The sequence below is a fragment of the Colius striatus genome, chromosome 8 (assembly GCF_028858725.1).
Source record: "Colius striatus isolate bColStr4 chromosome 8, bColStr4.1.hap1, whole genome shotgun sequence".
NCBI classification, from domain to species: domain Eukaryota; kingdom Metazoa; phylum Chordata; class Aves; order Coliiformes; family Coliidae; genus Colius; species Colius striatus.
In genome coordinates, this window is record NC_084766.1 from 22,382,203 (window position 1) to 22,398,652 (window position 16,450).

General features: G+C 36.2%; 1 protein-coding gene across 2 annotated transcripts in view; it reads right to left on the reverse strand.

The window, feature by feature from the left end:
- The window catches only part of MARCHF5 (membrane associated ring-CH-type finger 5), a 31,576-nt gene that overhangs the window by 8,500 nt on the left and 6,626 nt on the right, over window positions 1–16,450 (reverse strand). For both annotated transcript variants that reach the window (XM_062000937.1, XM_062000936.1), the window contains exon 2: window positions 4,836–5,038. In XM_062000937.1, the coding sequence (XP_061856921.1) occupies window positions 4,836–5,038 (203 nt within the window). The remainder of the gene's footprint in view (window positions 1–4,835; window positions 5,039–16,450) is intronic.

The following is a 16,450-nucleotide window of genomic DNA, read 5'->3' on the forward strand; positions in this document are numbered from 1 at the left end:
CAGGTTTGTCACCACAGTTTATCCACTGCAGCTTCAAATTCTTTTACTACTACTTAATTCTTAAAAAAAAAAAAAAAAAATTAGGGGGAGGTCTGAGTATATAGGAAAGGAGCAATCTCTTGAACAATGGTGTTAAATGACTCACTGAAGTCCTGATACACTAGATGTACAGAACTTCTACCAGATGAACTCCCAAGCCAGTTGACATGCTCTGTTTTGTACACTGATCTTGAATTGTATGTCATTTTCCTCCTGACCTCTAATTAATCAAAACTTGTTCTGACCTTGCACAGAATTGCACAGAATTCCTTGGTGTCAAGGATGATTTATGTATTCCCCTTTCTAAAGGTAAAGGTATGGTATTTGACATTCTCCAAATACACAAAAATCACTTGCAGTTCAATTCTTAGCTTGAATACTCCTAAAAGTTCTACACTTTTTTTTTGAGTGATAGTAATTTAGTATCCTGTTCTCAAAAAGATTATCTCTGAACTATCATATTTACACCAAATCAATGAAAAGCTGTGCATTTAAACATATAATCAAGATCTGAAATTCACATTAAAAAAGTTTGCAGAAGTTTTATTTCTGTCAGCCACACTGACAGAATTGTGACTCCTGTTTTTTGACTTGGTTGGTTCTTCTCTTTCAAGGCAACAGCTCTGCCTTGAATGCTGTCAAAACCACTAGTTTTACTCAGCTCAAATCAGCCAGTGAAAAAAGCAAGAGGAACACCTAATTGAACTCATTCATTGTCATCTATCAGTTTTGTGGCATCTTCTTTTTTCCTCCCTTTGTTTTGTTTTAAAAAAAGAACAGGGTAAGATTTTACATACTGTTTGTACAGCTATAGCATCCAGAGACCTTGTAGAAGGGTTGCAACTTTTGGTTTTTTGCAACATATGTATGTGTGCAAGTATCATACTGAAAAGTTGGAATTTAAACACATTTAGCTTATATGCAGTCTGACAGAAGTCATTGTAAATACTGCTGAGTTACATATCAGACTAGCAGGCAGTTCTAAGTAACTTGGGCAGAATATTGATTAATGTACTCTCCTCTGTAGCTCAGCTAGAGGCTCAAGTTCTTAAGGTTCTACTCATGTACTCATTTGATACTCATGTATCAAATTGGTTATCTTTGTGTGCATCTTCTACTATAGCACTAACTCTTTTGTTTTGGTAGTAAGCTCTAGTATTAAGGGCAGGAAGCATCTTCCTATGTAGCTTGTAATACAGTAAACACCTCACCAGCACCTGCTTCAGCTACACCAACTGATGTAAATTAGTCTGTAAGCAATTAACAAAGTGTAACTATACAGTTAGTTTATTCTCCAGTTGAGCATCCTTTTATTGATTAGGTATCAAAATTAAAGGGTTTCTGAAGAAGGAATACTCAAAACACAAAGAACTGGAACAAGCAGTTTAACCGTATTACCAGTTATGTTGAACTTTCCAGGACAAGCTTAAAGTGATGGGATGTCCATGAATGTGCTGAAAGTAGCAACAAGGTCATAACTGCAAGTACTAAATGCACAGTTATTTATACATTTTGACTGTTTCCCACAGCCACTGAAAGAGTTGTTTACTTGTACCATTTTGAAAGCTTATATTTGTGTGAAGAAGATGAAGACACTCAAAGACTTCACCATATCTGGCAATCCCCCAAGTGCTACACAAAGCACGGAAGCTTGCCATGTACATCTTGGCAAGGTGATAATGGCAAGAGCAGAACTCTAATGCTGGAGGTACTAACAAACTGCACCTACTGATACTAATCATTAAAAGAGGCAAGAATTGGGTAAAGAATCTTGAGAAGTAACTAGAAAAACCTGTCCAATTTAATTTTTTTAGCCCTTTAGGAAGGAAGTAGTGACAAAGGAGGACAAATGTAACTGGCTTTTAAGATGGTAAGAAGGAGATTCACAGAAATTGAAGAAATTGAATACAAGATGCAAAAATATTTTTCTTTCTGTGAAAACTATCATGCCTTAACAGATCTTTTTCTGCCAAACGCTGCCTTCTATTTATTAAATGGAAATAACGATCTAAAAGGTACTTTGGTTACTTTCAAAGTGACAGTAGTATTTTCTTATTTAATAAAACAAGTTCTAAGAAAAGAGGAAACTGGCCAGTAAGAACATAGTTAGTACCAATCTTGAAACCTGATACACACCATCAAATTTGAAATGCAATTATAATTGTAAGAAGATTTGTCCCTTGACGGGTTGTTTTGAATTGGCAAGCACAGGAAAAGACATCCACTGTTACTTATAGAGTTGGTATAATTTCAAAAGTAAAATCATAAATTAAAGAGGTTGTGTTAAGAAGCACACTTTCACAGAAATTTGGTTATAGAAAGAAGTTTCCAGCAGTACATTAGAGAAGTCATAATGTAAGTAAGTTTCTGAACTATGACACCTCTAGGAAACTTCAGTTGTTACTTCTTCCTTGCTCAAGTAATTTTAAGTTTCTTGAATGATATAACTAGTAACATCTTCAAAAGATACCTGCTGCAGCAGAGACAGGGCTATTGGCAAGGCTGCTTGAAAACATCCTACTGTCCTAACTCTGCCTGCTATGACCTTGACTGACTTACAGTTGAGTTGTCAGAAAACAGCTTTGAGTTACCAGAAATAGCTACAAAAGGGTAAGACTATCTCACTTGTCTAAGGCACTTCAAGCTCATGATTGTTATTTGACAGACCCAAATTCATTTCTCCGCTCCACTACTGATGTCCTGTGTACTTTTACACAAGTCTGAATTTTTATGCTTTTCCAATCTTTAAAAATGGGGAAAAAAATGGTACTGAGAGGAAAAGCACATCAAAAGATTCTTCCGTGACTGCATGGAAGAGCTGAACAATCTAGTGCAAGAACTTCAGAAACTAGAAATGTTAGCATTTCATAGAATCTTAGAATCATATGATTCTTCAGTCTTAGCTTTAAAGTAAAGCATGCCACAAATTGCAGGAACGAATGAAAATGCCTGTTGTTGCTTAAGTGTATGTATCTTCTCCAAACTGTAGTTGCTTTTCCTTTTTCCTATTGCCCAAATAAAACACAAATGCAATTCACATTACAATTTCACCATTCAAGATAAAAGTAAGAATTTTAAATGGCTGCACATTTTGTGATACATTGTAAATGTCCAGGCATCAAATCATTTTTTTTTCCCCAAAGCCAATGCTAAATGCCTTCTTTATGATGGAGATTAAGATTCTCCCCTTCTACTCTGTCCTGGTGAGGCCTCATTTGGAGTCCTGTGTCCACTTCTGGGCTCCTCAGCTCAAGAGGGACAGAGAATTCCTGGAGAGAGCCCAGCGCAGGGCCACCAAGATGATCAGGGAACTGGAACATCTTTCATACAAGGAAAGGCTGTGGGAACTGGGGCTGTTCAGTCTGGAGAAGAGGAGACTGAGGGGAGATCTCATTAATATTTACAAGTATCTAAAGGGTGGATGTCAGGAGGTTGAGGCATCCCTTTTTTCTATTGTCTCTGGCAACAGGACAAGGGGTAACGGGATGAAGCTGGAGCACAAAAAGTTCCATTTAAATATAAGAAAAAACTATTTTACTGTTCAGGTGAGGGAGCCCTGGCACAGGCTGCCCAGGGAGGTTGTGGAGTCTCCTTCCTTGGAGGTCTTCAAGACCCGCCTGGACACATTCCTATGCAACCTGATCTAGGCGGATCTGCTTCTGCAGGGGGGTTGGAATAGATGATCTCTAAAGGTCCCTTCCAACCCTACCATTCTATGATTCTTCAATATCTTATAGCAAAGCTGAACTGTGGTTGATACATGAATAACATAATCATGCTGATTATATTTTCTTGAGTATCAACAATACCTTAATCCAATATCTTAATACCTTTTTTTCCCATTACTCTGTGTTGTATCATGGAAACAAACGTTGTCACCCATACAAAATCTCCTTCACATCTTATTTTTGTCACGCCTAATACTAACAGAAAAGAGATCCTTTCCCAAAGATCTGACAGTGCAAGTTCTTTTTGGCTGTTTCATTACAGAAAGAAGATAACTTAAAAAAAAATAAAAATCTTCCTTAAAATCATCTAAATGTGTGTATGCACATGCTGCATCAGCATTTCTTTAACAAGCAGTTTTAAACGAATTTAAGTTTCCATGGCAACATTTCATTTTCTTGCCCTACTTAATACACTCCATAGAACATATGGGCACATGAAGGCTAGAATAACAGCATCCACTGCTAATTAAAATATGTGCAGCATATTGTGCAGTGTCCCACTCTGTTACTCCAGTAAGTAGACTCTGGAAGATCTTCAACACTTTTCTTACACCTTGACAAAAAGACAGAGCAGTGCACAACAACCACAGATATTCTCCCTCCCAAACAGAAGTAAAAATGTGGTTTTTCTGGTAGTGCAACAGGTTGCTCAGTAAGGTTCTTTCCTCTGAATTTCCTTTATCAGTTTCTCTGCAAGCCACAATAAAAAAGGGATATGTTTATGTGCTAATATCTGGCAATTGCTGAAAGAGGTCACCTTCTGCTTGACAAGAACAAAATAATCACATTAACAATTAATTATAGATCAATCACTTCTACGACTTAGTAATATACCCAAGTGAAACCCATCCAAAATTTTCAGAATATATTTAACTAAGCCACCAAATAGGACACAAGCACAATATAAAGTTATTTCTTTCTGTCTGGAAAAAAGAATAGACAAGTTTCCAGCAAAACTGATACTCTGAGCACAAAAAAGAAAAAAAAAAAAAGAAAAAAAAAAGGAGGAACAATACAAAGAAACCATCCATTATATTATGCATAAAATTTCAATAACACGTATCTTACCTAGCTTTGGAAATACTATTAAATATTCTGCATTGCATTGAGGACAAGCAACTCTAGCAGTACTGTTTCCTCTTTGCTTTTCATCCACCCAGCGCTGCAGACAAGTCTGATGAACCCATTTGGTGGAGCCTCTGCACCTGCAAGGTCTCACCCACTCCGCTGTCCGATCATCCTCATCGGTAGCAAAACAAACCCAGCAGCTTCTGTAATTACAGAAAGGAAAAAACATTCTTTTGCTACTTCTACATGCTTAAAATGAACTTACACACATGAAAGCCTATAGTTTTAGAAAACATGCACCTAAAGGAGATGTTGCTTGTTATTCCACGCTTCCTCACCAGAAATCTAAGTATTTTATACCACAGTCTTGTTCTGGTATTATTCTGGTATCAGAGCTAAACAACTGTGCTTAATACATTCTGAATTACTAATTTATGTATTATGTTTTATGTATTTATATTTTGTTTATTGGTTTTTAATATGCAATGAGACTGTAGTTCAACTTCTGAATAATTCATCATATGAAAAATCCATATACTTCAAATATTACAATATATCCTCCTACAGCAGACATTTTGGTAAGTTTTTAACATTAAAAATGTAAGATCAGTACAGTAGTCTGTTACTTAGGAAACTAACTCCAACCCACTTAAACAACACAAATTATACAAGTGTATCATAAAACAAACTGCAAATTCATATCCTCTCTTTGTAAAGAAAAAGTACTTCATCCCAATAAATCAATTTTGCATAATATAAATTAAGTTACAAAGTACTTTAGGAATACTACTGTATCACTAGAGGAAGAAATTTCTGTACCGGGGAGTTAATCTGAATATATAAAATTCAAACCTTAAGTCTATAAGAAGAAAACACAAGACTGACAGACTATGTGGCCTGACGTGAACGAAGGGAGCACACATCCTAGTGGTACCCAGACGATTAGGCCAAACTCTTCAACACTTTTCACGATAATGTAAAATAAGGATCTAAACTAGGAAAATATCAGATACATGGACCAAAGAATTTAGTTTACTGTAAATAATTTGGTAATTCCCATACTGAAGATACTTAAGTTTATTATATAAACTGGAATCTAACAAAATAAGTGTCTTCCTACAAATATATAAAGTGGTTCAATATATTTTTTACATAAATATTATACAGAAGCCATTGCAATCATAAACCTTTATATAAAAAGGGAACAGCATCCCTATAATTCAACCATCGTGACACAATCTAATTAGACACTATACACTATGTAAAGTTCCATTCTAAATCACAGAATGGTCGGGGTCAGAAGGGACCTTTAAAGATCACCCAGTCCAACCCCCTTGCAGAAGCAGGTCCACCTAGATCGTGTCACAGAGGAACACATCCAGGCGGGTTTTGAAGACCTCCAGGGAAGGAGACTCCACACCCTCCCTGGGCAGCCTGTTCCTGTTGAGTAACATTGTTAAGATGAAATAGTGAAAAACTTGGTATGTGTAACCACTAACAGGAACAGAGAAGCTGAGATGTAAACAAAATAATGTTAAGACACAAGAATTGTGATTGTAGTTTCTATGTAGCGATGTTACAGTGGTTCATGACACTCCTCTCCCTCCCCTAGCATTTGTTGCCAGTAATAAACCTCCCTAGCCTTTTAAACTCTTTTTCCTTCTTTCAGCTTCTCATCTACTCCTCACCTTTACTTCTTCTCTGCCTCATACTTTTTGTCCGTCTGCCCTTTGTGCATCCCATGTCTAACCTTTGTTAGTATCTGGGAGGAGAAATTCCACTTTATAAGCATCCTCCAACTCTTAGTCATTTTGCCCAATTGTCATATTCTCTTGTACAGAAATTGGTGTTAAATAGTTGTCAGAGAACTTACTTTACAAATTTGTACTTGAACATACACATACTGAAGGCTCTTCTTCTGTACTCAAAAGAAAACAAATTTAGAAGGGAAGGAATTATATGCACAGCAAGGGCCAATCTTTCAAGGGCCACTTTCAACGCAACAAAACTAGAGTAATTACTTTACAAGGTCATTATTTTCTCCCTAGCATGTAATTTCTAAACGGGTTGAGGGTTTTGGTTTTATATCCTCTGGGGAAAAAGGAGGGGAAGATCTACAGTGGGAAACTCAAATTTTGTCAAGCTGAAACTTGAAGTAATGAAAGATATTGTCTAACAGCTTCCTTTTAATGCCTCACTATTTTAGGTAGTGTTCTATTTGTAAACTGAAAATAGTTCTCTACAGTAGAGTAACTATGTTTTGTTTATAGGAATAACTGTACCTATAAAATATTTGCAAGAGATTTTTTTAAAGCACTGAACCTTTTTCTGATTCATACTGGTAGAAGTATGTTGAAATTAAGTTGTGAGTGTGTAGCCTGTAGCACCTTATTACTGGCACACTTGTAAAAGGAACACAATTTGAAATGCAGATTCCAGGAAAAACTGCAGGAAAAGCAATTTAATATTGAACAATAGGCAAAAGAAACATAACCGTGATGTCTGCATGTCCAGTTGTAAGTACACATTAAACACATTAAAATAGGTGGAGATGTAAATTTGTAACACTGGTGCTCTAAAACTAGAACTGTGTCAGTCTGCATTCAAGACAAATGTTCAGTTGGAAGACTGACATCTGCAATCAGAACTGCTATTTCTTCCATTCATCTTAATGGGAAGGTAAAAGCAAATTCTTGACAGACTTGGCTTCTTTCTGCCCTTTCCCATAACATCTGTTACATCGGAATTGTTGTGTTATGCATTCCTGTAACACCATCCTTCTCTTTTCACCTTCATGGTCCTGATCTGTACCTATAGCACTCCTAAGATGAAAGGACACACTAGCCTTTCTATGCAGAAAAAAGAATGACCATCAAGCCACAAGTGATTAAGAAAATGCCAAGACCATCACAAAAATTTGAAAGTATTAAGAAGCATGTCAGACATTTGTACTTGATATCAAGGAGTTCTTAAGCAATGCAAATTCTTGCAATGTTTCGTTATTTTCTAAGAAAACCCATATTTACTTTAACAACAAACAATACAACACAGCTGATAATTGTTCCTTTTTTGACAGGTTTTTTTCTGCATCAAAGATAAACATTCACTCATTCATTCCACATCCTATTTAGGTCTAAAAATGCTCTAAATTTTTAACTTCAATTTTTATTTCTAAAGGCTTCACAACAGAGCTAGTCATGGCTGTAGGTGCCAATAAGGTCAGATGCAACCACAACACAGAAGTCTAAACTTTATTCAAATCATGTAAGCTTGAATGTAATCTTGCTACACTGTTATTTCAACTAGTGAATTTGTCCATGAATACTCCTAAGATTAAATTCCATTTAAGTTTTCTGTTAAGGTTAAGAAGTCAAGAAAAATATTTTCTTTTAATTGCATCTTTTAATTACTTCATCCAGTTTCTTGCCAGGCAATCACATCTGCACACCCGAAGGACCCATGAAGTGACTAACAAAATCCTTCACCTACTCGAACCTTTAGCAGGTCATGAATAATGAACAGTAAATTCCTTGTACTCTGTCATCAGTTCTCTCTTCCCATTGACAGCAGCTGTAGCAGAAAGGGCTAAATAAAAGCATTTCAAAACAGGTATCTTGGCTCTTGCCAGATTTTCCATTTTCTTGTACTGAATAAAATATGACCTTGATTCTTACCACTGCATCAGGTTGCTACTCAGATAACCTGAAATAGAAAAGTCTGACAAGGTGGAACAAAGCATTGTTTCTGATAGAAACTCAAACCCTTTCCTTGATGACTTTCTGCAGAGCCAAATCAATAACACTAATGTGTTTTTCCACACTTCCTTGGCTTAAAAATCAAAGCAAAACATACATTAAAAAAACAACCCAGACAAATATCATTATTTCAGCTTTGAATATAGGGTTGCAAATGTCTTTTATGTTCATCTCCGCAGCAGTTCAAGCTCTCCGGTCTCAACAATTCTATTCTGAGTCCAAGAATAACTCATTTATTGCATCTATTTTTTTCACTACCAAAGACAAACTCTTCTCAGGACACTGCGTACGTTAAGAGTAAAGCTGACAGACAGAAAGTTGTATTTAAGACCAGAGATCCTATACTCCAAATGTTAGATGCCTAATCTAGAAAGCCAAGGCCTACCTAAAATCAGTTTTTCCATACCATAAATTTCCAATCAGCAAGGAAGCCACTCTCTCCTGAACTCAGTTGTAGTTCCAGCTCCAACACACAAGTAAGATCCTCCAGTACCAACAGACATACCTAGAAGCAGACTGTTTTCCTTTTTATTGAGCTATACTCCTTCTAAAGGTTATTTTTTCCCCAAAGCAGTCTTAGATGTGAGGGAGAACAGGATCTAAATCATGTTATTTAAATCAAATCTGCCTCAGTCTGTGCAAGCTGAATTCACCATGACACAGTTTTGTTTTTACACAGGCATGACTCTGTAAAGCAATACAAAAAAGCACTTTACAAGCAGTAGGTTAATTATATATACACACTAGTAAAAAGTTTGTAGAAATCTTTAAGGCCTCATAAGCCTAGCAGATACCCTTGTGTCCACAGCACTTCATGGGCAATGGATTGTAAGACTGAGACCCACAGCTGCATTACAGGTTGGTTTCAAATATTCAGGACTGCAAGACAGATTTCAAAAAGTCTTGGATTTTTTTTTCCCCATAGGTTCTGTGCCACATGTATAAACCTAACCCTTACTATGGAAAATGGAAATCTGAACATGCATGACATGCTCTAGAGCCATGAGTTAGAAGGTATTTTATGAAGGATATGTAAACAGAGGAAATATATAAGTCTCTTTAAGAAAAATGGTTTTGCATTTCTCCCATGTCATAAAACACAGTCTTCCCTTAAAGCAACAGGAATTTGCTATCTTGCTACCTGAGTAACACATCTTTTTTCTGCTTAGTAAGTGACCGAGGGGCTTACTGCAATGAAATTTAACATCCAAAAAAAGTCAAAAGACTAAAACACAACTGGATAGCAATGATAGATAAGAGAGCCAAAGCAGTGAGGAGTGTAGACAGATCTTGGAAGAAATACTCCAATAACTGGCCACAAGAAGGCACTGTTCCAAAGGATGACCCACAAATCTGCTGCTTGGAAAAGGAAATTTTTCATGAGCTTCTGTAACAAAATGCATAGTCTATACTGACAGTTAAAATATCTTTGATGAAGAACAATTATAAGCTTCCCCTAAACCCACCAACTACATTCCAAATACTGTAAGTTCATGTTTAAGTGGGAAGACTAGGATGTTGGAAAAAAAACCAAGGGAGTTCCCTAGTAGTGAGCAACACAGGTGAGCTGCTTTGGAGCTGACTAGAACTTAACTAGGGGAACACAGCAAACTATTCTCTCAATCAAGAGAAACAACAAATTGCAAATGCTACTGCTAAGCATTCCCTTTTCCCAAGTCTGAAGGAACCAACAGGAATAAGATTCTTTTATGACCTCTTTTACGGCTTTTAAAAGGCCTTTACTTCTACCTAACTTTGCTAAATCTGTGGGAGATTTCTTATTCTATCTCACTAGGTTTTACTCTCTAGTTTGTCAAAGACAATTTAGAGTGTTCACAAAAACAATTTACATTTTATTCTGGATAAATTAAACTTTTGCAACAAGTTATTCAGGCACATATCCCTTTTGCAAAGACTTCAAAATTCATTTCTCTTAAAAGCGTTTCTTATTTTTACCATACTCTTGGTTTTTCAAAAGGAAAGTCTGAGAAGTCACCAAGGCTCAACAACCTCCTTGTAAGCCTCTGACTACACAAAGAACTTGGCTGTTCTTTGAGGACAAGACCCTCCCAAAAATGTGCAAAGGACAAATCAAGTAAAACTACTATTACTTACTGCTAAAACATAACACATTTTGCTAATTAAACTGTTACTATATATTAGCAGTTTAGCATACAACTCTAACAGTGTGAACTCCTGAGTGCCTGTGAGGGAGTAGTAATCAGTTTCTTACCAGCATGTTCAGGAAGAAAAAGTGACTGAAACTAAGTGGAAAAAGAAAAATGAACAACAAAACCAAACCAACAAACCAACCATTCACACATGGAAAACAACTTCCAAAACTGAAACAGGCCTTAACAACATGACTTGAAAAGAAAACCTGAATAAGTAATCAAGTATATGCATACGTACCAAACACTCAAGAATTCTAATAGCATTACTTTCACACCTTAAACGTTTAAGGGATTTTTTTACAATGCAGATGGCATACTATATAGGGAAAAGGTTTGTTTGACAAAGCCATCAATAATCCCAAATTAAGTAAAAGATCTTAAGCAACTAGTAAATTATGCTTTAGAGACTGAAGTGACTTCCTTGAATGTTCTTTTAAACACCTTAATTATGTATTGATCACCTGCACTATTCACAAAATTGTATAGCATTTCGTCTGAAAGCTCCTCCTGAAAGCTCCTCCTGAGGAGGAAAATGAAAACCAGAGGAAAGTCCTGTAAGTCTTAGTTTCTCTCAATGTCTAATTGCAGAGTAGCAGAATGTCAAGGCATAACTGAAGCAGTAAAGAGGCTTGGCCAGATAGAATTCATCCATAATTATTGACACTGGTTGAAGAAAGAAAATCTGTTAGCATGTTCAAGGAACTACAAGAAGTCTAGATAGCAAGATCACCACACATAGCCTTCTCTAACAGATAATATGACCTACTAGGAAGGTTGGACACCAAACTACTAACAAGCTGAATTATCTGATTTATGTACAAATAAGGTTTAGAGGAGGATGGATTATTATTCGAGGCTAAAAAAGAAGTCTTAGTTCTAGCAGTGCTACCAGATTTAGCAAAGAAGAGAGCTCAGACCTCAGAGTTCTAAAAGCAATTCTTGCTGTAATTCATCCGCAAACTACTGTATTAAATTCTTACAGCAGTTCTCCCTCCCAAGGGATATTACACATTTCACCATGTGCTAGACTTCGGGTTTTGACTGTCTCCATGGTTTCCAATATATCCGATTTGCTTTTCAGACAATAAAAGTATAACAAACAAGTAACTGTATCTGTCTAACTTCAATCATTTGAGGCCTCTCAGAGAAACTATCAACTATGCCCTTGACCACAGTCATCACAGACTGAATTCCACTCATTTTTGAGAAGAAAAAAAAAAAAAAAAGCACTTGCATAATTGTTTTCAGTAGCTCAGTCAATACTCTCTCCAGTTAGACAGTGACAAATTAAACAAAGGCATACAAAATGTTGGTGGGGAAAAAAAAAAAAAAAAAACACAAACCCCACAATAAACATTTAATCGAGACCAGCGCACAGAAAATGACTCATCGGCACTCCAATTTAGTAACACTAAATGACCACAGTTAAATAGAGGATAGAGGGAAGATTTGTATGAAAAATATCAATGCAGGCAGCAGAAAATTGATCTGCAGCTCTAGAACACAGGAGGTTATTTCTTGGAAAAAGGAGACTCAAAGTACGCTACAGCACTTTAAAATACTGCTATAGCTTAATTACATACACAAAAGACTCCCCAGCCAAGGTTCCCAGAAAACAACTTATTGAACATTATTGAAGAATTTAAAAATATTAGCACTGCAAACAATTCTGCTTACAGCATACTGCTTGCTTGAAAATGTTGCCTTTGGACCAAGGTAAGGAATCACTGAACAACTGCTTCACTGCTTTGTCAGAATTCTGTAATTATTTATGCCACTTGAGGAAAAACTAGATCCATTTTTCCTCTATTAGCCATGATATAAATTACAGCAGGTATTTGGTTGGCTTAAAGGAATTTAACTTTAGCCTTTATTACTTTAAGTCCTGAGACAAGGGATAACAACAATTAGTTGTTCTTATCTCCTGGAAAATTTACTTTTCCATAACAGAAGGTTAACATGTCCTTACCAGCTTCCAATAAAGCATTAACCATATCTGTGTTTTCAAAGATTGGTATAAAAATGTGTTTATTCTGCTGGTTTAAACTGGAATGATAAATACAATTTCCAGTCTCAAAAACATGATAAAAGTATGCAGTTTCTATTTAACTATAATTAAGGAACATTACTTTGCACCAGGGGAAAGGGGCAGAGACTTGCATCAGAAAAATACCAATACTGGTATTTGTGGAATGTGTACAGAGTAGACAACAGATGCTACAAGTATTGGGAGTGACACAGAATAGACCAACTCTGCCATGTTTAAAACTGTAACCATCTTGACATTAAACTGTTGCTGTGACAAGCAAAAGAGTAAAGACAAAAAATGTGAAGTTACGTTCGAGTCTGCATTATGTGGGCTCAATCTCCTGCAGCTATTTTCCAGTATCACAGAGGTCATATAAAAATACAAATTAATCATTAAACACAGCGTTAGTTACAAAAGTAAACCTATTAACATAGACCTTATGTCTTAAGAAATCAAAATTAGGGTTCTTCCCTTTACATGCCTATCTTAGGCAAGGTAATTGAAATAAAATTTCAATTTTTGGGTGATATGTGCTTACAGCATCTCATGGTTGAACTGACCACTCAGGGTAGGCAATTTTTCTGTTATGTTCTTCCAAAGAAAAGACAAGAAAAATTGGAACTATAATCATAAAGCTGCAAAAATTGGCAGGAAGACTCCAAGCAAACAAATTGCTTTGAACTCAAGAGTTTCTATAACAGACAGTATTACTGAAGTTATTCTCAGTTTGTAACTTCTATTTTTATTGGATAATTTTCAGCGTAAGAGAGCACACCAAAAAGCTCTACTGAAGTCAGTCATCTTGTATCCTCGTAATATACATTAAACAATTTGAGACCTAAAAATGAATTAATGAAAATTAATGCCAGGAATATATATTCTTGGGAAATTAATACCTCAAGGAAAACAAACAACCACTCAAATGTTGCAGACACTGAAAATATGGAAATGTCTTTACACTGAATAAATGTGAACAAAACTCCCAAGGTGTCTGATAATAACATTCAGCAACCCTCCTCGGCACTGTAGAACTGACTGCATGACTCACCGGCAGAACAGTCACAAGCACTCAGCACATGGCCTTCTGTAATTATATCCTTCACAGAAGGCTAACTTACGTTGGCACATTTTAGTCCAATATAAAATATCTGCTTCTAAACAAAAGTATTCAGATTCCAGGAGGAGGCATATATAACAGGAGAAATAAATGAGATAAATATTTAAGTAAAGGCAACATTACAGCTTTTAAAATAGAGGGAGTAAACTTTTTTTTCTATAAAGACTGTGAAGAAAGAACTACAATATTAAAATAGCTTTAAAAAAAAAAAAAAAGTCAATGAATGCCAGCGCCTCTTGTCCAAAACAACTCTATTATTCACTGCCTTCACACAGTGTTAACAGCTTGTTTGAATACATACACCTTGAAGAAGGTAGAGATACATAAACTGAGAACACTGAACATTTCATAATGCTCATCAGCAGTCATTCACCTAAAAGCCTAGAAACCCATAACTACATGTATTCACGTATTGTATTTGGAAACAACTCTCACAGGAAACAAACATAAGAATATACCAGGATTCCATGACTGGAATCAATTGGTATTTACTTATTATAGGGAAACTGTTATACAGTAGGCCAGTTTAATTTTTGTCTTAATCAGTTAACATACTTAAGATTTAAAATTCTAAACAAATAAACAACTAATGTTCAGATTTAACAATTCAGTACAAAGATTTTTTTTTATACCTGCATCTAAAAGTAGAGACTTTTATTGGAATTTTTCTTACCATATATTTGTGTTAGGCAAGATGTTTATATCCTTCCTCAGAATCACTGACGCAAAAGTCGGTAGCCTAAGCACTTTCATGGAACGGTAGAAAGTCATTGACAAAAAGCACTCATATTAGCATCAAAATAACAGGAGAGAAAAAAATTCTTCAGACAATGGAAAAATAAGCTCTCAGTTCGTCTAGACAAGAAGTCTTAGCTTTTAGCTATAGATTTCAGAGCAGATGGTAAAAAAGGCCAAGGGCAGTTGCCAAAAGGTTGTAGTGGCCTGCATCTCTCCTGTACTGGGCACCACCATCACAGCACGCTCATGTCATGTAGTGCAAATAGAGCCTAATGTTTCCCTGGTTAATTTGGAGTTATGTGTACCTGGTGTCATGGAATTCTTTGGTCAGACCTCCTGGCCAAGGCAGAAGCAATACAGGGAATTCAAACTAGATTCTTAGAGCTTTCTCCAGCTGGGTCTTGACAAATCCCACGGACAGAGATCCACAGCTGGCCTAGGCAACTTGTTCCAAAGTCCAACTGCATCACTTCCCATCTCCACATGCTGAAACCTTCTCTGTTAGCATTTACAGTTGTTATTTCTCACCATCCTGGCAGGAATATCCAAAAAGAACCAGGCCATCTTCTGAGCCAGCTCCTCAGTAGGTATTAGAAGGTTATTAGGTCTTCCCAAGCCATCTCTCCTTCAGGATAAGCAGGCCCAGTTCCCTGTAGCTTTTCCTACTAGGTCATGCGCTCGAGACCCTTGACTGTTACTAACAGTTCCATTTAGAAACATGATACATAAGCATTTTGCTTTCAAGACTTTAACCACTTCAGATTGGGTCTTCTCATTCTTCTGCACTGAAGATGGATTTGCTACTTGTGATAAACCACAAGTGCCAGTAAAAAATGAGCAAGTCATGCACTCTTTTTGAGAAAGAGAAGTATTACATTCTATAACAAGGTAGTACTCAACTCATTCTCTTGCTGAGAGGAAGAAAATAAGATGCACCAAAAAGCCCTTATGATTTTCACACAAATAACTTCCTACTCACTCTGCAGTACAGTAAGACCATAAGCAAGTTGTCAAAAACACCAAGCAAGCAAGTCCTAAAAAGGTAATGTCAGCTGTTGAAGTACTACTCTAAAAGAAGTTCCTAAATTAATATCTGAACCTCTTAGTTGATCTTCCTCTGTAAATTATTATACACATATTTATTAAATACATTTGCATTAATTGTTAAAAGTTTTAACTTCAGCGAGCACTGTAAGGCACTATGCCAAGGGAAACAATCAGAATTAAGCGCTGTTACAGAGATGTGAGCATTTTTACGTGGAAGGTATCAATAAACAGATTTTTTAATAGCTTTTTAAGAAGAAGTACATAAAACATCTGAAAATGTTATTTGAATACCTTGAAAACACATAAAATACCAAGATTTTTAGTACCAAGGCTGTAGTCTCTCAGGAGTCTCCTCACACTTAAATAGTCTGCAATTAAAACCTGTATGTTTGCTCCCAAGCATACCAAAGCAGTGGTCAAAGATAGAAATATAATGCATATAAGATGACAGTCAAAAGGCTAAAATAGTTTATAAATAACATTCTGACACTTTCATACTACAGATGGGCAAAAGGCATTTTACAAGTCTGCAGTAAGTCTTTACTAATCACCTTCACTGATAAGACATCAGAAGAAAATCTATGTAGAACCTTTGGCATGAAGCAATAAGGAAAAAGTCAAGCTACAAGAAAGTTTTTACTGTTTCAAACTTTCCTTCTTCAAACCCACCCTAAAATTTCATTTTTTCCTTCCTGTATCAACCACAGCTTCCAATCAGTTGGGGTGAAGCACAGGGAAGAAAAATTTTGTTTCCT